This window comes from Mercenaria mercenaria, chromosome 19, assembly GCF_021730395.1.
Source record: "Mercenaria mercenaria strain notata chromosome 19, MADL_Memer_1, whole genome shotgun sequence".
Taxonomy (NCBI): domain Eukaryota; kingdom Metazoa; phylum Mollusca; class Bivalvia; order Venerida; family Veneridae; genus Mercenaria; species Mercenaria mercenaria.
Window position 1 is genome coordinate 23432317 of NC_069379.1, and position 24108 is coordinate 23456424.

At 35.3% G+C, this 24108-nt stretch overlaps 1 protein-coding gene across 2 annotated transcripts in view; it reads right to left on the reverse strand.

The window, feature by feature from the left end:
* Positions 1–24108, reverse strand: part of LOC123542307 (multidrug resistance-associated protein 1-like) — a 127627-nt gene that overhangs the window by 82264 nt on the left and 21255 nt on the right. The window contains exons 10-14 of one of the 2 annotated variants that reach the window (XM_053532147.1): positions 23113–23299; positions 22114–22282; positions 11045–11196; positions 7714–7851; positions 5710–5856 (exon numbers count right to left, since the gene is read on the reverse strand). In XM_053532147.1, the coding sequence (XP_053388122.1) occupies positions 5710–5856; positions 7714–7851; positions 11045–11196; positions 22114–22282; positions 23113–23299 (793 nt within the window). The remainder of the gene's footprint in view (positions 1–5709; positions 5857–7713; positions 7852–11044; positions 11197–22113; positions 22283–23112; positions 23300–24108) is intronic. The other variant, XM_053532148.1, reaches the window with a different exon arrangement.

The following is a 24108-nucleotide window of genomic DNA, read 5'->3' on the forward strand; positions in this document are numbered from 1 at the left end:
TCTTAACTCATAGTTTTCATATCTTAACTTGGGTCAATAAGGACATGTGTTTGTTAAACCACATATCTAAAACAAACATTACTCAAAACAATTGTTTATCAACATATCTGATCTACGGTTAATCAGAATACTTGTCCACAAATCATACCTACGATTAACCAGGACAATTGTTTATATCTTAATTAACTGTTACGAGCCCTAGTATACAATGGAAAAAATGTACATCGGATCAAATCTCCGCGTACCAGCATAAAATGTCTATGCTGTTAGGAAATTTTGATACCAATGCATTAGGCAAAACTACCTCCCCGCCAGTAGTCATTGATTCTTTGTAATGTCACATAGTATCTTCCATTAAAACCGCTGCAGCTGAAACATTGCCGTCATCCCATTTTAACAGCCACTCAAAACCTTATTGGACAAATGATGTAAAGATAGCTCATTCAATACAGAGAGCTAAACGGAGGCAATGGGTTTCTGCTGGCAGACCGCGCAGTCCTACTAATAACCTATTTAGGTCATACAAGGACGCTAAACGTAGTTTTAGAAATATGCAAAAGGCTTCCATTTCTGAATGCGAGTCAAAATATTATGACGAACTCAACAATGCCGCGGAATGTGACATGCGCTTATTTTGGCAATTGGTCAATAAAAAGAAAAATCGCAGAACAGGCTTAATAACTGAAATCTCTACGGAAAACGGTGTTTTCAGAGATCCAAATGAGATTTCAAATGCATTTAAAGACCATTATTCTAAGGTATTTACGCCTATCGAAAGCGACAGCTTTAATTACCCACATTATCAGAGTATCAATACGCGTATTTTAAATTTCTTAAAAGAAAATGTCAATCATTCTTGTGATAATCTTAACAAAGTAGTTGATATACAAGAACTATCAGAACACGTGAAGTGCCTTAAACGGCGGAAAGCACCAGGTTTTGATGGCATCGTGCACGAACATCTTATAAATGGTGGTCAAAAATTGCTAGAATATCTTAAGTATTTGTTTGATTTAATTCTCAGATATTCGTATGTCCCTAACCAGTGTAAATTAGATGTTATTATCCCTGTTCTGAAAGATGGTAAGCCCAAGACAACTAAAAACAGTTACCGTCCCATTACTCTGTTGCCAGTGATTTACAAATTATTGGAAAGAGTTGCTCATACGAGACTAAAAAATTGGGTAGAATGCCATGGCAAACAATTCCCAAGTTTACAACAGAATGCCTACCAGGAACATTTAGGTTCTATAACTCTTTCTTTTAATCTTCAAGAAACCATAGCACATTGTATAGAACATTCTAATAAGGTATGCGCCCTGTTCCTGGACGCGAGCGCAGCCTTCGATACGGTATGGCACAATGGGCTATTGGTCAAGTTGTTAGACTTCGGAGTAAGCAAGCAGTTTGTGAGAACAATTCACGCAAGCTATTCACAAATGAAAAGCTGTGTCCTTGTTAATGGCATAACATCCGAAAGCTTCCCTGTCCTGCAAGGGGTAAGACAGGGTGGGGTCCTGTCCACTTGGCTCTACCTATTGTACATAAACGAATTACTTATCAAGCTGCAGCAAAGTAATAATGGGTGTGTGATTGGGCAACTGGCATGCGGCAAGCCTACCCTTGCTGATGACCTCACATTAGTCTGCCCCAACATGACGTCACTCAACTCAAGTGCCTCAATAGTCAGATATTATGCCTCGCTCTGGAGGTACCAGTTTAACGACGCGAAATCTAAGCTTGTTGTCTTTGGGGACTTACAATCATCACAATATTCCATGACCTTTGGGTCGTCCAGTATAGATTCCTCTTGTAGCACGAAGCATGTAGGTATAGAACTTCATAAATCTTTCCGCAGCTCAAGTGCTATCAACGCACATTGTAGAAAAGCCAAATCATCTCTTTTCTTCGTCCTGTCGATTGAATCCGTCCCTGGAGATGTCAACCCTTTAGTTCTAACTAGCTTAGTCGAAAAGGTTACAATCCCGGTTGCACTGTATGGTTGCGAACTATGGCACAACACAACCCAGAAAGATATGCTATTACTTGAGCGATTCCTGAGATTAGCAGCTAAATCCATCCAAAAACCGCCCACAAGGACACGTACCGATATGGTCCTTCCTCTTTTAGGATGGCGGCCCTTTGAATCACTCGTAGACAAAAGAAAACTCTGTTTCTTACAAAAGCTATGCATAATGCCAAATGAATGCTTAACCAAGCAAATATTTGACCTACGTTTAAACTATTTCATGTTGAAAGGGGCTAAAAATCAATTAGGTTTCATTCCTGATATTTGCAGAATATTAGCCAAGTACGGCTTATTTAATTATCTAAAGGAATATATCCAAATGTCCATCTTCCCATCCAAATGGGCATGGGAATCCATTGTCGCAAGCAGTGTAAACTCCTACTATGATATACATTGGGAAGACAGAATAAATTCAGACCCTGAGTTTGATAGGTTCAAATCTGTTCATCTTGCATGTACCCCGTCCAAGTTGTACGTACTAGCAAATACCAAATCACTCATATGTCACGTCCTCAATGTCGTCAGGCTCCTTACAGCGGGTGGTATACACAGCGAAGCTATCTGTCAAGTATGCAGATCGCGTGTCACTGATATCAATAGACACATAATTTCGGAATGCATTGGTTTTCATGAAATCAGAAAATCATTCCTTGTCACAGTACTTGAAAATTTTGGGTACACAGTATTCCAGTATCTGTGCTATGATAATTCAGAACATTTTCTGCGCTGCCTGATAGACCCGGATATATTGACAGTACTAGGTTCAGAGGCTAGCAAGTCCCAGGACTATTTGAACTTAACATATAAGTTCATTGGTTCTGTGCAAAGCGCTTATAAGTTATCTGCTAATTCTTAATAGTTTAACTGTACTTGTAATCAATTCCCAGGCCCTTCCTTAAAGTGATCTTGATTTTTCGTTTCGGCAAGATTTCTAACAATAAGGAATGGTTGATTATATATAGCGCATACTAATTTGATGAATCACTCAAGTGATTAAATTTAACATGACGACAAAATTCTGCTTGCATTACTTGAAGCCTTAACATATATTGATATGTATTAACATATATTGATATGTGATGTATGTGTACGTATAAGTATACTAGTTTTGACCAATATATAGATGAAACGCGTGATTTTAAATATGTATCAAAAAACTTTTTGTACATGAAATTTATTTATAATATTATTTGAACCTGTGAATTCTATATATATTACTATAAAATCACAATTCCTTGATACCTCTTGCATTAACTTTTGACAAGGGGATTAAATATAAATGTTATCATTATCCCTATAACTATTTTATCTAATTTTTCCAGGCGGTGTTGAATAATATTAAATGTATGTTATTGTTGTGTATTGCTACCTGATATTTGTACTTCTCCGCTTTTTCATGTTTATACTAAAGTCTTGTATTATATGTTGCATACTTTTCTGAAACTTACATAATGTTTGTTTCATGTACACTATTGTAAAATATGTTAAACGTTTTTCAATTTTGAATGCCACGCATTTTATATGTTATTGTTGCTCACTTTATTTGTTTGTTAAAAATCTCAGCAAATGGGGAAATAAAGAGTGTATATACGATTTATCACGACTCTTGATTATCCGAATATCATACCTACGAGCAAGATCACTCAAAATAATTTTTAAAAGACCCTGCTACGTGTAATCTGGCAGGATAAATGGCTTAGGTTAATAATAAATGTCACGGTATATTATAAGTTCTTCTGATAAATATAGATATATCACAGTGCAACATAGAAGTATTGACTATTAACTGGATCATTTCAATAATCACTTTTATCATCATTTATTGGGTAAACTTTAAGACAGATATTATTATTTGGTTGAATTTGACGTTTCTGTTCGTGATTCAGTGTTTGTAATTATTGTATACATACCTGTAAATTAACGCATTCCAACTTGAATGGACAGATATTAGGTTTGACAAATGGTTAGATTACCATGTTAGGTTTGACAAATGGTTAGATTACCATGTTAGGTTTGACAAATGGTTTGACAAATGGTTAGATTACCATGTTAGGTTTGACAAATGGTTAGATTACCATGTTCTAGCCAAACGAAACGTATAACAGTATAAGAATTATTTTAAATTTGCCGTCTGTAATATTTTCAACATAATGAATGATAAGAAAAATATGCAGTTAAGGATGATTTCAAAAGTATATCTACCTCGGCCAAAGTCTCGACCGACATTATTTTTTCTCCGGTTAATAATATCCCCTATACATGTGATATATATATAAACTGAAACTGAAACTGAAACGGAATATTTTGATTAAACACATACTTTCATACAATGATATATTCAATGGCGTTGTACATAATAATAATAATTATTATTATTATTATAACAGTATAAATAATGACAATAATAACAGCCTTATTGTAACAAACAGTCATGACAGCACCCCTCCCCTTGAGGTAATTTTACCTCTATTGCGAATACCAGTGCTTAAAGCATCACATGGTACGCCCAGACGAGCTGCATATAGAGGTTCAACCCCCCACCCTCTTTCCCCCGGTTAATGGTTCCATCATATACTATTTAAGAAAGAAATACTACACACTACCCTACCCATAGAGCCTTACCAACAAGTGCGTTTAATTAAACAAACCTTGGAAATATAAATGTTGAAATGTAAACCCTTTTACAAAAATTTAAGAACTATCACCTGCTGTTTTCGCATAATAAACAGTTATCAAAAAAATTTAAAACAATGCCGCGAAATCTCTGAAATACAGTGTCTTAAGATATATTTTTTAATGTGCCAAGTGATTTACTTTTGCGTAGTTCTAACGGCAGTTCATTCCAAAGTTTTGGACCAATAGTACAGAAACTTTTATCATTGAATGTTTTGCACTTGTTGTATGGAACAATATAACGACATTCAGAATTTTCAGACGATCTCAAACCTTGTTTACTAGGAATATACTCTGTAAGCAATTCTGTTAAAGACAGAGGTGCTCTGCCAGTGTGACAGCTATACATGAAAGAAAGTATCTTGAACTCGATTCTTGCTTTCACTGGCAACCAACGTTAGTGATACAATGCTTGTTTAGAACTGTCAAATTTCCTCCTGTTAAGGACAAGTTTTGCGCACATGTTTTGAATACGTTGCATCTTACGCACCTCACAGTTAGCTACACCATACAGTATGGCATTGCAATTATCCAGATGTGAAATAACTAGTGACAAAACTAAAATTTCAGTGGCTGCTTTTGTTAAGTATTTTCGGATGTTCTTTATTCGTAGGTAATTCAACATGGCTGTACGACATTTGCGATTTACATGATCTTTAAAGTTCAAAGTTTCGTCAAGAAATGCACCGAGATATCTAATTGTGCTTTCACGTTTGACATCATCACCAGCAATGTTAATGGAATTTGTAAAACATTTGTTCAATTGTGGTCTGCTACCAAACATAATAAATTCAGTTTTGGAAGTGTTCATTTTCAGTTTGTTTCTATTTATTCAGTCATTGATTATAACTGCGCACCTTTTATATATATACATAATATATCTGTGACATACAGACTCTAATGATTCTGTCTTATGGCCGGTTTTGTAGTACGTACTCAAATTGCATGCATGCAGAAGAGACGTTTTACATGAAAAAAAAAACAACAATGCATACATGAACACTTACCTGAACTAGCGTGTTGAGAAGTGTTGGTAGAATTGTGAGAGGGCTTTTGATGATGACGAGGACAGACATTGATACAAACACAATGGTGGAACTAACATATCGATCAGACGATGTGAGAGCGTATATCACAATCAAAACTAAGTGGATCTATATTAGATAGAAAATAAAAATAATGTATATTGAAAAACGAATATGATGATAAAGACGTGCTAAATACATATTAAATACAATTTCAAAAAGAAGTCATATGTGTTTTCACGTCCTCAAGGACTCTGCAGCCATTAATAATTGGTTCGAACACCTTCATTACAAAAAAAAATCGATTACTTAGTACTCCGCTCCTTTTGTTTTTCCTGTAGGAAGTATGGACTTTATAAAGTACCATGCATAGGGTACGAACATGCTGATAGGCTTCACTGTACGAGTTTGACCAGTTTATTTGACTACTTTGAACATCCTATACATACTCTAAGTCGCTGAATGAAAATGAGTAGTTTTCTAGAAGGTTTAGAACATGTCCGGACTTTTCTAAATAAAACTTCATGTATACACAACAATCACGAACTAAATATTCACGACAGGAACAAGCAGGTTTTGTTACATATCTGAATAGGGCTGGGTACCGAGCAGAACCGTATACTTTTTCATTCCTTTGAAAACAATTAAGAATAAAATCTATAAGAAGAACCTTTGGAAGCATAGAACACAACCAACAACCACAGATTTGAAATGATTCAGTCTGTCTATGTTATATATGAGAATAGATATCTATAGCGCCCTTTTCATGATAAACACGTTCAACGGCGCTTTACATAGTACAAAGGCAGTCATTCAGAGCGCTAAATTCATCCTCTAACAGTACAGACACAGAGTGACAGAGCAAGAGAAAGCTGCCAGAACAGAGAGAGAACTCCTCTAGATACAGACATGACCAGCTAACTTAGACTTGCTCTTTTTCTAATAGACAGTCGGGTTCTTAAACGTGTCCGATGTTTAGCACCGATACATGCAAATCCGTCTATTCTGAGGGCCTCTTAGTTAGATGGGAGACACTCAAGAGTATCTCAGAAATTTTCAGTGCCTGGACCGGGATTCGGACCCCGGCATCTAGATTGACAGTCAAGCGTATTATCATTAAATCGCCGACTCATGAGAGGTAATAAAATGTGCAAAACACTCCCCTTGCAAAGATTACTTTAATATTTTAGAAGGACTTAAACTGATCGTTTAGAGCTTAACATGATTGGAAAGTGCTTACAAATTGATATGTATTAAGGCTTGTTCAGAACAAATGTTCAAGTCTGAACTCGTTCATTTATAAGATATTATCACATGAGTGGAAGAAAGCCATTACATAGAATTGATAATACACTTGTGTAATAAAGCTTCGACGTCGACGTTGGTCAGTTTGACTTGTTTATAATAGTAAAAGAAAGTACATGTCTTTTTATATTTCGGCAGGAAAAGCTAACATCTGATAAAAAGAATATTACATTTGTGAATTTCCACATTGACTTTATTAAACGAGTTGAGTAACATTGATAAAACACTGGGCAAAGCCCCGCACTATTATTTTATTCAACTCGTTTAATAAATTCATTATGAAAAGACACTCATGTAATATCCTCTATATAATCAATGTAAAATATGCACTGGTCGGATAAGACTGAACATGGTCGAAAAGGGCCTACTGTAATATTACTACAGTAAACATGTTTCTCAAAAACTATAAGCGAAATGCGAGATATTGAATTGTCTCATTCGACAAAAGTACAAAAATAATCCAAGACAAGTTCAATTTTCAGTTTTCGCGCATAATAAACAGCGATATTCCAAACTTATTAATGGAATGTGTTGATGTGTGAAATTCCAATTTGTCGCGCAACGTAGAAGCCGATAATCCAAGTTCACATTTTAATTGTTTCGTTGCATAAAATAATACGAAAATGTGATGGCAATAACCGGAATCCTTAGTTCTCATGCAGTAAGGACTTTATAACGTACCATGTACTGGCTATGGTTAGCTACGGACGTGCTGATAGCCATGAGGGTTGCGTTCTTTCTCAAATATTCTATTTCCTTCTTCCTTATATCTTGTATCTTCTGAATGAAAGTGTACTCCCATGCGTACATTTTCAAAACCTGTTGGAAAATACAAATCTATCAGCTGCAAAGTCCTTAGATACCATTTGATCAATATATAACTCAGTGCTACTTGATATGGTTAAAAAAAAGACTACTCAAGTTTGCAACACGTTTCGTATTGAAATACTTCTTCAAGCAAATCTAATTTTAACATATGTATGACGTCATGACGTCACATAACATGACACCATAATGTCAAAGTATGACGTTACGTTTGGCGCACTATCTGAATTGCATATTAGTATATTAGTCCAGAAAAAGAGCAACAGAATCTATAGTTAGAAGAACAATATTAACGTAAATAAGTTCCATATATTAATGTATTATTACTATTATAAAAAATATAATAATGTAATTTAACTGTGTACTATAGTAACTGAGAAAAAAAATCAATAGTTGAATAGTGTGCACAAAAGTATGTCTACAACAGCAAGTCAGGATCAATTAGATTCAATAATACTACTGATAAAGACTGCCAAGAAAGCAAATAAAAGCTGCTACTTAGTAATTACTGTTTGCACAAAGAGTTTTATCATTATTACCACATTCATTCTTGTTATGCTGCTGTACATTTCACATATCATTACATTTTAAACTAAAACTATGTGTGTAATGATCGGACAATAACTTAGGCAGAAAATAATACGAAAGGTTGTTAGACCTTAGAACAAACCGAGTTGTTTTATTTTGATAAGGGATTGACCAGATGAGTTGCTTAAAGGTTTCTTTTCTATTTTGTAGCTCTTGCGGCCTCTACGTACAATCAAACGGAACCATCCGAAAAAAAAACACTTGAGAGAGGTCGGAATGCTACAGACCAACTTTGCTGAAATTCTCACTAACTAGAAAATTCAGATTTTTCTCATTTCAAATAAAATGTCGATACCGACAGACGGACGATAACGGATACAGGTGATCACAAAAGGTGAGTTTGAAATATTAGATATACAAAACAAGAGGACAATGGTGGCCCTAAGTCGGCTCACCTGAAACTAACTATTTGACACTGAATTATGAATGGTAACAACTGTTTCTTCTGTTTTTTTTTAGTTCTGACAGCCCCTAAAACCTGTCAAGCAAAAACATTTGAATAAATTTGAAAGAGGGCCTTATTTAGATGCCACAGAGTGAGACCATGTTTGGTAACGATTCTTAGGGCAGTTCAAGTTGAGAAGGTTTTTTTTTTCTTCTATTTTTACCTCTTACCTCACAAGGATACTACAGAACTAGTCTGGTGATGATCCATCTAGCGGTTCATGGGAAGCTGTTTAAGCTTTTTCAATTTTAGCCTCTGACAACCGTTTGTTGATGTTCATTCAAGGATTTCATGATAGGCAGTTAAATAAATTCTTTTGTTTTAATTTTCTCTGGCACCCCTAAATAATTTAAGTCAAGCGTATATTGGAGAGGACCTTATAAAGATGCCACAGACCAAGGTTACCGGTTCATGAGAAGCCGTTAAAAGGTTTTTTCTATTTTTAGCTCTGGCGACCCATGAAATCAGTTAGTCGGCACCGTTTGAATACAAATGTTGGAGTGCTAATGCGACTGCTTCTCAGTCGATAACCTTGCGTTGTTGAGTGTTTAATTTCATGTTCTTCAGTGGTTAACTGAAACTTTACAAAGGAGTATAATTGAAACTTTCATTGTTTCAGACAATGGGATTTTATTTTATAATTGTACTCCCCCGAGGGTGTATACCGGTTTCAGATTGTCTGTCTGTCTGTCCGTAGACATAATATTGTGCGCATTAACTCTTCTCATCCCCTTGACACAATTTAATGAAACTTCACACAAGTGATCAGCAACAACAGTAGTTGTGCATGGTGCATGTTAGGTTCTATCAGAAAAAAATTCTGCACAGAGACTTTGTCGGGTGTTTTTTTTTCGTTACTATACTATATACATACAGCCTGCATATACAATTTTTTGCGCGCCTAATCTCCCAGACCCTTGCACACAATTTAATGAAACTCAACACAAGTGATCAGTAGTAACCCTTGTTGTGCATTGTGCATGTTAGGTTCTTTCAGAAAAACTTGAAATTCTGCACAGTTATATGGGACTTTGTTTTTTGTTAATGTACTATATACATACAGTCTGCATATGCAATCTTGTGCGCGCCTAATCTCCTGAACCCTTGCACACAATTTAATGAAACTTCACATTAGTGATCAGTATCAACCTTAGTTGTGCATGGTGCATGATATATCCTTTAAGGAAAAAGATCTGCAGAGTTATCGGACTTTGTTTTTTGTTACTATTCTTTGAACAAATATAGGTGAGGACCTTAAAGTTTGATGTTTTTTTTTTCTACCTCTAGCGATCCCTAAAGTCAGTGAAACTCGTGGTCCAACCCTTTTGTATTATCACACCTTTGCAAAGATACCGAATGTATCTTAAAGCTGCTCGCCCTCAGTTTGGTCGAAAAAAATAAATTTCTCATAAGCAACATTTTTGTAACAAGAATATAAAATGGAAAGGTATAATCAACAAAATAAGCGAAAATCTACGTAGCGTTTTGAGAAAATGGCTAATGAAAACAAGTTTACGGACTTACAGCACTATATGGCTATACTGAAAAATAATAAACCGTTTGCAACGCTTTACTTTTTCCTACATAACCATATAGTGCGGTAAATCCATAAACCTTTGTGCGGGCGAGCAGCTTTAATGTACTGTAAAATTATTGATGTAATGATAGTTTGCTGTTATATAATATATTTACATATGTATATGTATATTATTATCTTGATACACATTTACCATCATGTCTTGTGTGATAATTGCAATAAAATATGATTAAACTAAACCCATCAAGCGGTTCATGAAAAGAAGTCGTTTAAAAGTTTATTTTCTATTTTTAGCTTAACTAGGAACTAACATCCGCCAAACGTACTATTTGAACAAATTTCAGTAAAGATGTTAGAAGGATGCTACAGACCAAGTTTGGTGATGATCCACTGACTGGTTCATGAGAAGTCGTTTAAAGGTTTTTCTATTTTCAGCTCTGATGGCCGCTAAAATCAATCAAGCGAAAACATTTGAATAAACGTTACAGACCAAGTTTAATGATGATCCATCAACCTGTTCTTGAAAAGAAGTAGTTTAAATGTAAAAAGCTAACGCCTGATAAAGCTTTGGCTCAGGTGAGCTAAAAACTATAATCCAAAGCAAATACATATATCACCTTTATCCCAGATAAAATTTCACTCATAAGTCGAACACGAACTCCCTTTATATGCAACAAGTTTTCTTGGATGGTCTTCTGCGCGCGTACAATAGCCACATTTAAGGGCACGATCATACACAGTAAACACATGCCACCAATTGTTGCTGGGCCTGAAAAGATAATACATAAGCGTCAGTGGCACCAGTACAAAAACTGATTTCACAACTGCTAATCAGCCTGATTGAAAAATCACTTATTTTGTATTTTTGACTGTTAAATTTCTATATGTTATGGTGGCTGATTTCTGCCATTTCGTGTGTTCGTGTCGGCGAGGCGAAATGTCGAAGTAACGAAAACACGAAAGGTCGAAATAATGTATATTTGTTCGTGTCGGCGGGTCGAAATGTTGAAAACACGAAAACACGAAAGGTCGAAAACTGCTTATTTGTCGTGTGTTCGCCTTTCGACATCCGAGGCGAATACACGAAGTAACGAAAAATTGAAGGCGAAATAACGAAATTTCAGAGGCGAACACACGAACTTTTGTTTAATCACTTTTCGTATCGGCGGGTATCAAAACTTCGTGTTGTCGCCCTTCTTTTGTCGTGTATTCGTGTATTCGCCTCGAAAGTCGAAAGGCGAACACACGAGAAATAAGCAGTTTTCGATTTTTCGATCTTTCGTTACTTCGACTCGCCGACACGAACACACGACAATTTCGTCCTTTCGTGTATTCGCCTTCCGGTAGGCATGCGCATAACAATTACACATATGCTGCTGAAATGAATATGCTATCTTAATAATGTGTTTTACCATTTATAAAATAATATTTGTCTTAAATATATTCCATAAAAGATTTCATTGTGTAGATATTTTATCACTAGTATTAAATTTGTACATACATTAAGTGTTTGTCAGTCTGACGGGGCATATCATTACGCCGACCTGAACTTTGAATGCTATCTAGATAATGTGTTTAACAATTTATACAAAAGATCTTCTCAATTTATGATAGAATGTTTCATATGCAATAAAACATGTCACTTTTCAAGTATTTCAGTTCTGGTATTAAATTCATATCTACATTACGCCCCATTTATAGTGTATTAAGGCAGATCCTACGAACCATTTGTCGTGTGTTCGTGTCGGTGGGTCAAAGTAACGAAATGTCGAAAACAGCTCAATTTTCGTGTGTTCGCCTTTCACCTTCCGAGGCGAATACACGAAGTAACGAAACATTGAAGGCGAAATAACGAAGTTTTAATACCCGCCGATACGAAAAGTGATTAATACAAAAGTTCGTGTGTTCGCCTCTGAAATTTCGTTATTTCGCCTTCAATGTTTCGTTACTTCGTGTATTCGCCTCGAAAGTCGAAAGGCGAACACACGACAAAATAAGCATTATTTCGACCTTTCGTGTTTTCGTTACTTCGACATTTCGCCTCGCCAACACGAACACACGAAATGGCAGAAATCAGCCACCATAATATGTAGTTCTGTAAATCAACAACGCGTAAGTTACAACACAGCTTTAAGAATCCCGCCAGTTTTTTAGTTTCTTTATTAATTTTGACGTTAAGGAGGAACCACACTATAACTTTTTTTCAGAGCCCACGTTATTGACTGGTACCAACAAAAACTGGACGATATTTCTGATTTAGATCTGTGTATATTTTTACGTTTAATGCATCAGTGACGTTTCCATGACGTCGCAAACATGACCACTTCGCGCACTTTTGACGTCAGATATACGGGGACAAAATCTGCCTTGAAATGATTGTACCGGCAATATTTTTAAACGTAAACCCATAAATTATACATGAAATGAAAGCTGACATAAAACTCCAGACGATGATTTAATCGGAATTGCTCTACGTTTTCGCTTAATAAAATGAGAGCCAAAAAGCGAGTTTTCTTTTTACTTAAATTTTCCACTAAAAAATAGTTTCACTCAGCATTAAAAAAAAATCCATCCGTAATTTTTTTACCAAAATTGAATATGTTTTACACTAATACATCCTGTAAATATGTAGTAAAAAACAGAAAGTTTAACCGTGCCGTTTTGTAGCTATATGAACCTCTTAATCATTACTACAGTAACATTTTTCGACGCTGAAAAAAAAATGACGTGAATGTGAAGATATGGCCCTTAAGGTTAGGCCAAAAAGGTTGGTTTCTGATAACATGCTAAACAAATAGGGTAGGTAGCTAAAGTGCCGCCAGTTTTTATTTACACATTTACAATTAACTATAATAGATTTTTACTTAATGATGATTTAATCGGAATTGCTCTACGTTTTCGCTTAATAAAATGAGAGCCAAAAAACGAGTTTTCTTTTTATTTACAATTTCTACAAAAATAGCTTCGCTCTGCATTAAAAAAATATCCATTCGTAATTTTTTTTTATTAAAACTGAATATGTTTTACATTAGTATGTTTTCTGAATAACAATCAAAATTTAGAAAGTTCTGCGGTGTCGTTTTTAGGTAATTAGCTGTTATGCATTGATACTAGGTCAACAAATTTACGTTTTCTCGACGTCACCATTTCAAATTGATTTTGAAGAATTGACAAGTTACGCAACATTCAGATAAACATGAAATTACAATAGTTATCCAATTATTTAGTAATTGTGGTAGCTTTTATGGAATGTGTAATCACACAGACGGTAACACTTTCATTAGTTAACATACTGTCAGATCCGAATATCTAGCATTCAGACCCAAAATATGGAAATATTATGTTTCTGCGAGGATTAATACTAATTAAAGAATAGGCTGAGACTATGACATTCGTTTATAGTGATAAGAATAATTATCACATCAGTGGAAACACTAGTGTAAATTTCCTTTCAGTGACCTCATTATCTGCGTGGTCATATTCGAAGTTACACAAAGTAATAAACATGTATTATTTGAAACTCTTCTAACATTATTGCTAATACATTTTCCATAAAAGAGAGTTATAGACCTGAGCCTATTTAACAACGCAAATACTAGTTAACATATTTTATATACTTTGTATAAAGCGTACCATATTTATGTAGTAATTTTACAGAAATGACCGAATTTGTCTATAATAGCATAAAATATTACACATTTGTTCAGAGTAAATTGGCCGATCGCGATCACGAGCTTGGTGTGGTCAAAAAGACATGTAGACTCCAGATGATAGCGTGTAGTTCTGCACGGATTTCTTGGCGCATAGTTTACGATTTTTATCGCTTCTTTATTACTAGGTATACGATATATTACTCTAGATATCTTAATGAAAGTTACATTCATTTGTAGAACTATTCAAGAACTATTTCATAAAGGTATAGCGCAAGGCTCAAACTCGACCCTAACGGTCGTCCGGACTCGAACATGGGTGCCATTATGTCAAAAAGCAAAAACATTACGAAAATACACTATTTTTCTCAAAAAATATTTTACATCAATTAAGGCTCTTAAGTAACACGTTTTGGCGAATATCAATTATTTCTATGGAAATAAATAGTTTTAGGTAAGTTTTGTTCGTCTGTGCGATCTGTAGACTTGCTATAGGGACCGTATAACGCTAATATTGGTCGCATTTTTTTCGAAAAATTCATCAATTTCTTTTTATTATAAAAAGCGTTAAGAGTAAGATATCAAACTGAAATTTCTTTTAAAAAGTAGTTGGAAATATTGTCTAATCGAATATGAAAAACAATTGTCTTCCCCGATGAGCACGCCGTCGGGAACATTTGCTGAACTTTGCCATTTTTGGCTTAAAATATTTGCCGTAAAATAAGGAAAAAGTGCTTATAAAATATTTACTTTGGCGAAAGAACTGCAAATTAAATCTTGTTTTGACAGGAATTGACAAAATTTGAAAGTTTGTAACAAAAAATACAACATCTTTTCGTCCGTCTGTACGTAATTTAGGATAAAAGCTGTATTTCCGTACTTTTCCGTACGGTAAAAGGCAGTGTTTTTCATTAACTTCACATAATTGTAGAATGTTCCAAACACAAGATATTTTAATGAAATAACTTTTATAAATTATATCTAAACATTGTCTAAGCAGATATGTAATTTGTATATTTTTATCGCCGACGGTTTCGTCGGAGGACCGTCTCAAAATGTATCATGTTTCGTGAAAATATGCATACTTCTTCATAATTATATTAGATAGAGGGACTGGCCTTGTCAGAGGAGTTATATCTTCATAACCTGGTGTCCGATTTTAATGAATGATACCTTGTTGCGAAGGGCAAGCAAGTACCTAGAGAAAAGGTTCGAACTCGGTCGACTAGGGGTCAAGGTCATAAGTCAAATTCCGGTAATATTCTCAAAATATGAACTTTTATTAGCAGTCAAGGCAGTCCTGAAAATTCGAGCACTACCTTCACTGAGTCCAATGACACCATTGGAGCAATTCTCTCACGGCTCCCCGGGGCGGGCCAGCTTAGTCGTGTCCAGCACTCTACTGCAAATAACAAGTATGGCCATTTTCTGATACCTGTCCTGAGCTCTGATGGCATCATATGGACTTGTAAGCAGCTTAAATGTAAAGCTAAGACATCTACAAACATATTCATGTATGGTATAGGTAGGTACCTGGGGTGTAGAGACTCGAACAAGGGTCAAAATCTAACATAGTGTCATTATCAGCTGAAATTCAGTATGAATTTAATACAATTACCTCCCCTGACACATATGGCTCACCCAGGTTTTCGAACATGGTCTTAATCCGTAGCCAGGACCTATACCTAGTCGACCGTGTATTAAAAGGGTACAAGTTTATGTCAAAAGGGATCCAACTGGGTCGAAAACCTTCGAGACATGGTCAAAAAAGCCATTTCGAACCTACTTCGTAGCCGTGACTTGGCCTTATACCTAATAATAAATATATTACAGTTAATTGTAACTGTGTAAATAAAAACTGGCGGCACCTTAGCTACCTACCCTAATTTTTTAGCATGTTACCAGAAACAATCTTTTTGGCCTAACCTTAAGGGCTATGTCATCACATTCACGTCATTTTTTTTCAGCGTCGAAAAATGTTACTGTAGTGATGCTTAAAAAGTTCTTATAGCCAAAAAACGGCACGGTTAAACTTTCTGTGTTTTACTATATATTTACAGGACGTATTAGTGTAAAACATATTCTATTTTGGTAAAAAAAATTACGGATGGATATTTTTTAACGCTGAGCCAAGCTATTTTTGTGGAAAATGTAAGTAAAAACAAAACTCGTTTTTTTGCTCTCATTTTATTAACGAAAACGTAGAACAATTCCGATTAAATCATCATTAAATAAGAATCTATTATAGTTGATTGTAAATGTGTAAATAAAAACTGGCGGCACTTTAGCTACCTACCCTATTTGTTTAGCATGTTACCAGAAACAAACTTTTTTTTGCCTAACCTTAAGGGCCATATCTTCACATTCACGTCATTTTTTTTCAGCGTCGAAAAATGTTACTGTAGTGATGCTTAAAAAGTTCTTATAGCCAAAAAACGGCACGGTTAAACTTTCTGGTTTTTGCTATATATTTACAGGATGTATTAGTGTAAAACATATTCAATTTTGGTAAAAAAATTACGGATGGATTTTTTTTTAATGATGAGCGAAACTATTTTTTGTGGAAAATTTAAGTAAAAAGAAAACTCATTTTTTGGCTCTCATTTTATTACGCGAAAACGTAGAGCAATTCCGATTAAATCATCGTCTGGAGTTTCATGTCAGCTTTCATTTCATGTATAATTTATGGGTTTACGTTAAAAAATATTGCCGGTACAATCATTTCAAGGCAGATTTTGTCCCCGTATATCTGACGTCAAAAGTGCGCGAAGTGGTCATGTTTGCGACGTCATGGAAACGTCACTGATGCATTAAACGTAAAAATATACACAGATCTAAATCAGAAATATCTTCCTGTTTTTGTTGGTACCAGTCAATAACGTGGGCTCTGAAAAAAAGTTATAGTGTGGTTCCTCCTTAAATGGAAGCAAGAAGCGTTTACCTTATCAAAGTTGTAAATATGTTATCATAATGTTCATACATGTATGAACAGCTACATATGTGCTAATAAGATGTCATACTCGGAAAAACATGATTTATTTGCCTCTAAATTAAAGGAAATTATAAATATTAGTGATTTTCACTATATGCTCAATGTAAATGGTGATACTTTTAAAACAAAATTGGAAGCAAGAAGATATTTTGTTAGAATAAATATTTTAACATCAAATTGAAGACAAGGAATTGATGTAAAATGTCTGCTAAAACATTCAAAAATTTAAAGAAATATTTAAAATTAACTATTAAAGATAGTTTCCCTGTATAGTCTATTGCTCAGATGTCACACTACAATATATAATATTCCTTATATATTCTATATAAAACTGACATTTTTTAAAGAACTATCAAACATAGACCCATTCAGAGAACAAATCCTTACTTCATTTAAAGAGTTATGATAAACTGATATAAAATGAAGAGAAAAGTAATGGTCATGTATCTTCTAAGAGAGATTTCTCTTGTCACATTTGCTTACTGTAAACTGACATCAAAATCACACTGCTGTGACCTGGAAGTACTACTCATACTACAACTGAGTTTCACTTCACCAAATACAACCTCCTTTTCCATTTTTTTCTATCAAAATGTCAAAAATATATCCGCAATGAAATTTAAACAGAAAACAGCTTTAATTTAGACTTCTATGGCCATGCCAAGTGAAAAAATTAGTGTTACGGCTATAATATACCAATAAAAGAAATTGTTCTTTGTTTCATATAAAATTCAGCTACTTCAGAACAATTTTGTTACAGTTTCTAGATTTTCACTCCATCGTAGACCAATTTCCCATAAGATATCTATACATTTGCTTCGAGAAAACGAAAATAAAAAGGGGTGTTGAATAGTAGCAGTGAAATGCAAGCCAGCTGAAGTCAGGTACCCACGTATTGCCGCATTTCAAAAAGCGGTCCGCAGCATAAACACCCTACTTTCGTTTTTAAGTAACAACTCGAAAACATGCGAATATTAGTATGAAAAGTATCCTGTTTTATGTAAAATGTATTCCACGACTGAAATAATGCCAATGAGATTTACACAGAAAGAGGAAAAGAAGGAAACAAGATGACTAGGAAAATAATTATATTCATTCGGATCGCCAATGGAGCAGTATTGCATGTATCATTCAGTGAACAGATGGCGAGATGCACATGAAAATCGTCAGCTTTCCCGGATTAGCCTTGGACTGCTTGGAATATTCTAACGCTGAGATTTCGGTCTCCATTCAGTAGAGTATAGTGTAATGGTGCAATATTTGGAAGTAGGTTAAAGGAGACGGACTGCATTGACAAAGAGGTGTCGGAGAAATGTTTTTCCTGAACAAATGCTGGTTTAGGGAGCTGCATTCGGTACGGAGCCGAGCATGATATGCTTGCCATTTTCTATCGCCTACGTAGAAATAATTAGGGCATTTCGGAGCGATATTTTTCAACTGCATTTTGAACGAAGCTGATGAAGTTGAATGTTGCAAGTCTCTTGAAAGTGTGTTCCAATCTATAACAGCCGATTGTAGAAAGGCAATGTAGTAAAGAGATGTTCTGGTGTGTATACGTGGAATGCCAGTGGCGTTTCGTGAATTATACCTAAACGTTTCTTCTACAGATGGTGGGACAAGAGAAGAAAGATACTTGTAGTCAGGAGTAAGGCCGTTTTTCATTTTGTAGAGTAGAATTAGCTTATGGTTTTGTCGTCTACTTTCAAGTAATTCCCAAGGAACTTCTCTATGAAGTTCAGGAAGAGATACAAGTTTAGTAGCCCCAGAAACAATATGGGAAGCTTCTTCCTGAATTTTGTTGAGTCCGAATTGATATAAACTGCACCAGCATACACAATAAGAGGTCTTATGAAATATAAATATATTACTTCTAAGGATCTTCTGTCAAGTTGAAACTTGAGTTTTCTCATGATATTTTTTCTTTTCCATGCCCGTTCTTTGATAGAGTTAATATGAGAATGCCAAAAACCGTCGTCAGAAAAGTAGGCACCAAGAAGTTTGTGACAGGCTACCGAGGGAAAAAGCTGGTCATGCTTTAGAGTATTCGGGTGAAAAGGTTTAGATGATTTACGTGAGATGGTCATCATTTCTGTCTTAGAAGGATTAAACGTAATAAACCATTTATCAGCCCAACTGCATATCTTGTCGATGTCAGATTGAAGAGTTACAGCAGCAGAAAAAGGATGATCAACAATTAAACGTAAAGTGGTGTCATCAGCAAAGAGATGTACATGAGAGCCCAAGTCATCAACAATTGCATTGATAAATATTAAGAATAAAAGAGGGCCTAGAATAAAACCCTGAGGGACTCCTGCATCTACTGTTGGATTGGGTACCTGGTAGGACAATGCTATGACGTCTGTTAGAGAGATAGTCAGAAAACCAGTTCAATAAACGTGCATCCAATCCAGTCCAGCATTTTTCAACTTAATTAAAGAGTAGACCTTTATGCCAAACTTTATCGAAGGCCTTGCTAATATAAAACTAGAGCTATCACTCAAGGTGATGAATGTACCCCCCACATGCACTGACACAGTACACTGCAATTTGACGCACACAATATTGCATAATTATGTGGACTGTATGTATATAGACTGTATGTATACAGTATTGTAACAAAAAACAAAGTCCCATAACTATGCAGAATATTTATCTAAAAGAATGTAACATGCACCATGCACAACTAGGGTTGGTACTGACCACTTGTGTGAAGTTTCATTAAATTGTGTGCAAGGGTTTGGTAGATTAGGCACGCACAAGATTGCATATGCAGACTGTATGTACATAGTATGTTAACAAGAAACAAAGTCCCATAACTCTGCAATTTTTGTCGCTGAAAGAACCTAACATGCCCCATGCACAACTACTGTTGGTACTGATCACTTGTGTGAAGTTTCATTAAATTTTGTCAAGGGGATGAGGAGAGCTGGTGCGCACAAGATTGTGTCTATGTATGTAGTATAGTAACAAAAAAACAAAGTACCATAACTCTGCAATTTTTTTTCTGAAAGAACCTAACATGCCCCATGCACAACTACTGTTGTTACTGATCACTTGTGTGAAGTTTCATTAAATTGTGTCAAGGGGATGAGGAGAGATGGTGCGCACCAGATTGTGTCTATGTATATTAAGTATAGTAACAAAAAAAAAACAAAGTCCCATAACTCTGCAATTTTTTTTTTCTAAAAGAACCTAACATGCCCCATGCACAACTACTGTTGGTACTGATCACTTGTGTGAAGTTTCATTAAATTGTGTCAAGGGGGTGAGGAGAGATGGTGTGCACAAGATTGTGTCTATGTATATAGTATAGTAACAAAAAAACAAAGTCCCATAACTCTGCAATTTTTTTTCTAAAAGAACCTAACATGCCCCATGCACAACTACTGTTGTTACTGATCACTTGTGTGAAGTTTCATTAAATTGTGTCAAGGGGATGAGGAGAGATGGTGCGCACAAGATTGTGTCTATGTATATTAAGTATAGTAACAAAAAAACAAAGTCCCATAACTCTGCAATTTTTTTTTTCTAAAAGAACCTAACATTCCCCATGCACAACTACTGTTGGTACTGATCACTTGTGTGAAGTTTCATTAAATTGTGTCAATGGGATGAGGAGAGATGGTGCGCACAAGATTGTGTCTATGTATATAGTATAGTAACAAAAAAAAAAGTCCCATAACTCTGCAAATTTTTTTTTCTAAAAGAACCTAACATGACCCATGCACAACTACTGTTGGTACTGATCACTTGTGTGAAGTTTCATTAAATTCTGTCAAGGGGATAAGGAGAGATGGTGCGCACAAGATTGCGTCTACGGACAGACAGACAGACGGACAGACAGACAACCTGTAACCAGTATACTCCCCCCTCCCCCTCCCTTACAACTTTGTTGTCGGGGGGTACAAAGACAGTTTTTACTTCCAGCCCATAATAGATACTTTACAGAAGGTATTGTGCAAATAAGTGAGCTGATTCACGGTCAAGTCCCCTGGAGTAAATCTAGATTGTAGAGAAGACAGGAAGTTATTATCACGAAGAAAGATAAAAGATACTTAAATACAATGCGTTCGAATTCCTTTCAGTGCAACAGAGCGACGAAATCGGTCAGTAGTTGTAAGGTAAGGACTGGTCACCTTTTTGAAGACACCACAGACATAAGCATCTTTCCAAATTTGATGTACCTTACTGCTTTGAAGTGAATGGTTAAACAGAGAATAAACACGGAATGCAGTTTCACGCAGTATCCGGTTACTAATTCAATCTGGTCCTGAGGCTTTGTTAACTTTTAAAAATCTCAGAGCGTCTTCAACGTCTTGTGGTGTAACGGAAATAAGGTTAAGTTTGTTTCTCGTTGCTTGATAGACATTATCAGGAAGGTCATTATTAAAGTCGATTATCGGAGTCTGGCTACAAGAGAAGTCATTCAATAGAACAGATTTTGATTTAGAATCAGAAACAAGTTCCTGAGTGGCAGGGTTTCCGAGTGATGGAAAAATTTGTTTATCAGTTGTAGAGATGAAGCCTTACAATCTTTACCCGTAGTAGAATCAGAATCAAATTTAAGTGAGTCAGCAAGTTTTAAGAAATGATTTTGTGAAGCTGTGTGAATTAATTATGCTATTTCATTACGAACCATTCTGAATGTATTCCAGATCGCAGGGTTCTGAGAAAGTTAAGCTCTGTGATAACATTTTTTCTTGATTTCTGCTGTGAAGGAATACATTCCATAGACAGCTCGAGTAGTTTATTAGTAACAGATGTCTTCAGTTTTGAAATGGTCCCAGTTGTTATCCTTGATTTTACGTCTAAGTGATATATAATCACCGCGGTCGTATAGCCATATGAAACGTTTAAAGGACTTGACATGGGACGTACAAAATTTAAGTAGGGCATAAATAGGACAATGGAACCGCTGATTCTGGTCTAAAATTGGTTCTAGTTGGTATCCTTGTTTAAGTGACATTATTACACCAACGGCATTTATGCTGAAATAAACGTTATTCTCTACTTAATGAGTGCACATATATGGCGATAAACTTACCACCGACAGTGACATACAAGAAGTAAGATGCAATTGTGAGGAAGAGAATACAGTTCGGGAGGTAGTACGAGTAGAACACAGAGTCCTGTATACGTTGACAATCCACGGACATATGGTTCACCACATCCCCTACAGATATCTTATTCTCGGCTTTGGAGACAGTCAGAGCCTAAAATTCACGTATAGTGAAAGTATATTCAAACGTTTCTAAACAAAATTTTCAAAAGGCACGTTTGGAAGCATTTTGAAACTTTAGTGAAATATTACGACATAACTTGCCCAAATAAAATTCAGTCTATGAATAAACTGGTATAATTTTGCAAATACAAAACAGTATAAAAGAGATAGTATAACATATGCTATCTTAACTTTTCAAACAGTATAATAAAATATTTATACTGGTAAAGACGAATTTCACATCTTTTAATCAGACGAATTGTCTGCATAGGTTGGCCATTTTTCTTCTACATATTCTGAGGGTTCATCATATCTCAAAAATATTTAAAGGTCCAATACTAAGGAAAGTGAACATTTTAATTTCTTTTGAAAAGCACAGAAACTATTTCATTTTATTGGAAAATGAAAGTTGGTATGTAGAAATTCGAAATAAATCGCAGTATATGTACAATTATTTTTCTATGAAGTATGAAGAAAGTTAAAAAGACCTGGCGGGTCATTCTGTCGATTCATTGAAATTTCAACATAATACACATACATTTCTTTGAGTTCCAAAGACCTTCTGTAAATTTTGACCTGCCAATCTTCATTATTTAGTGTCTTGTAGAAGTCTATGCACTGGCTATGAAAAAAATTGCCAACTCACTTTCCCTTAGTAATGGAACTTTAAAGAAGTGAATAATTTAACCAGTCTGAATTAACATATTTTTTCTGTCCAGAAGTCCTACCCCCATTCCGTCAAGGAGAAACCCACATTAAGTTCCGATGGTTATATAGGAAGCATGTACATAACTCACTTAAATACACTGAGCAAATGTTTACCTTCTGGTATATGAGATACATTAAGGAGTGTTTGATTTTGAGTCCAAGGCACGCTGCATAGTGACACTGTGCATTGTAGAATATTGAACTTGTTTCCATGGAAATGACCACAATAAGACAGTAAATAATACCCAACCATAACGGTGAGGTAGATGTATCCTTTGCGTCAATGAAGTCTATTAAGTAACTAAAATATAAAAGCAATAAGTTCTAGTCATACAAGCTAAACTGTTAGATTCGTAAGAAACTAGTCAGCACTGTTCATGCACGAAACCTCTAAACTCTTATTAAAGAGAAAAACTTACCGCTTTCTATAAATGGTTTAATGAGAATTGGTCTCATATAAAAAAGTATATCTCTATTATTAAATAAAGAAGTATCTAAACCGTGACTGGTTTAATTTTTTGAAGTAGTTTGTTCCAGTGCTTTATTGCCAGTGCAGAATAAGAAGACACTCTTCTCTCGTAAATGATATTATCTAAGTATGAACATCTGCAAAGAAAGTATTCCTAACCGTGATTGTGTGCTTCAAATCATAATGGTTTATACATTTTTTCACAATCTTTATCCACAGTATTATTCTGCTATATAATATTCGGATATACCAGTTAGCACAGTTCATTGTGTGCCCCAACTTATATACTTGGGTATACTTGTTTGTTTGCTCAATTATCCCCTAGTACCTATTTCTGTAAACACTTAAGTATACCTGGTGTGCACTAATACCGTCTATTGTGTACGTCCACTTAGACTTAGGTATACTATGCAGTCAGCACAATCACGATCTACTGTTTTACACGTACTCGTTGCACAGACGCGATCTACTGTATTCCTCTATTCGTACTAAAGTATATTAGTTAAAGGTCCATTACTAAGGGAAAGTGAGTTGGCAATTTTTTTCATAGCCAGTGCATAGACTTCTGCAAGACACTAAATAATGAAGATTGGCAGGTCAAAATTTACAGAAGGTCTTTGGAACTCAAAGAAATGTATGTG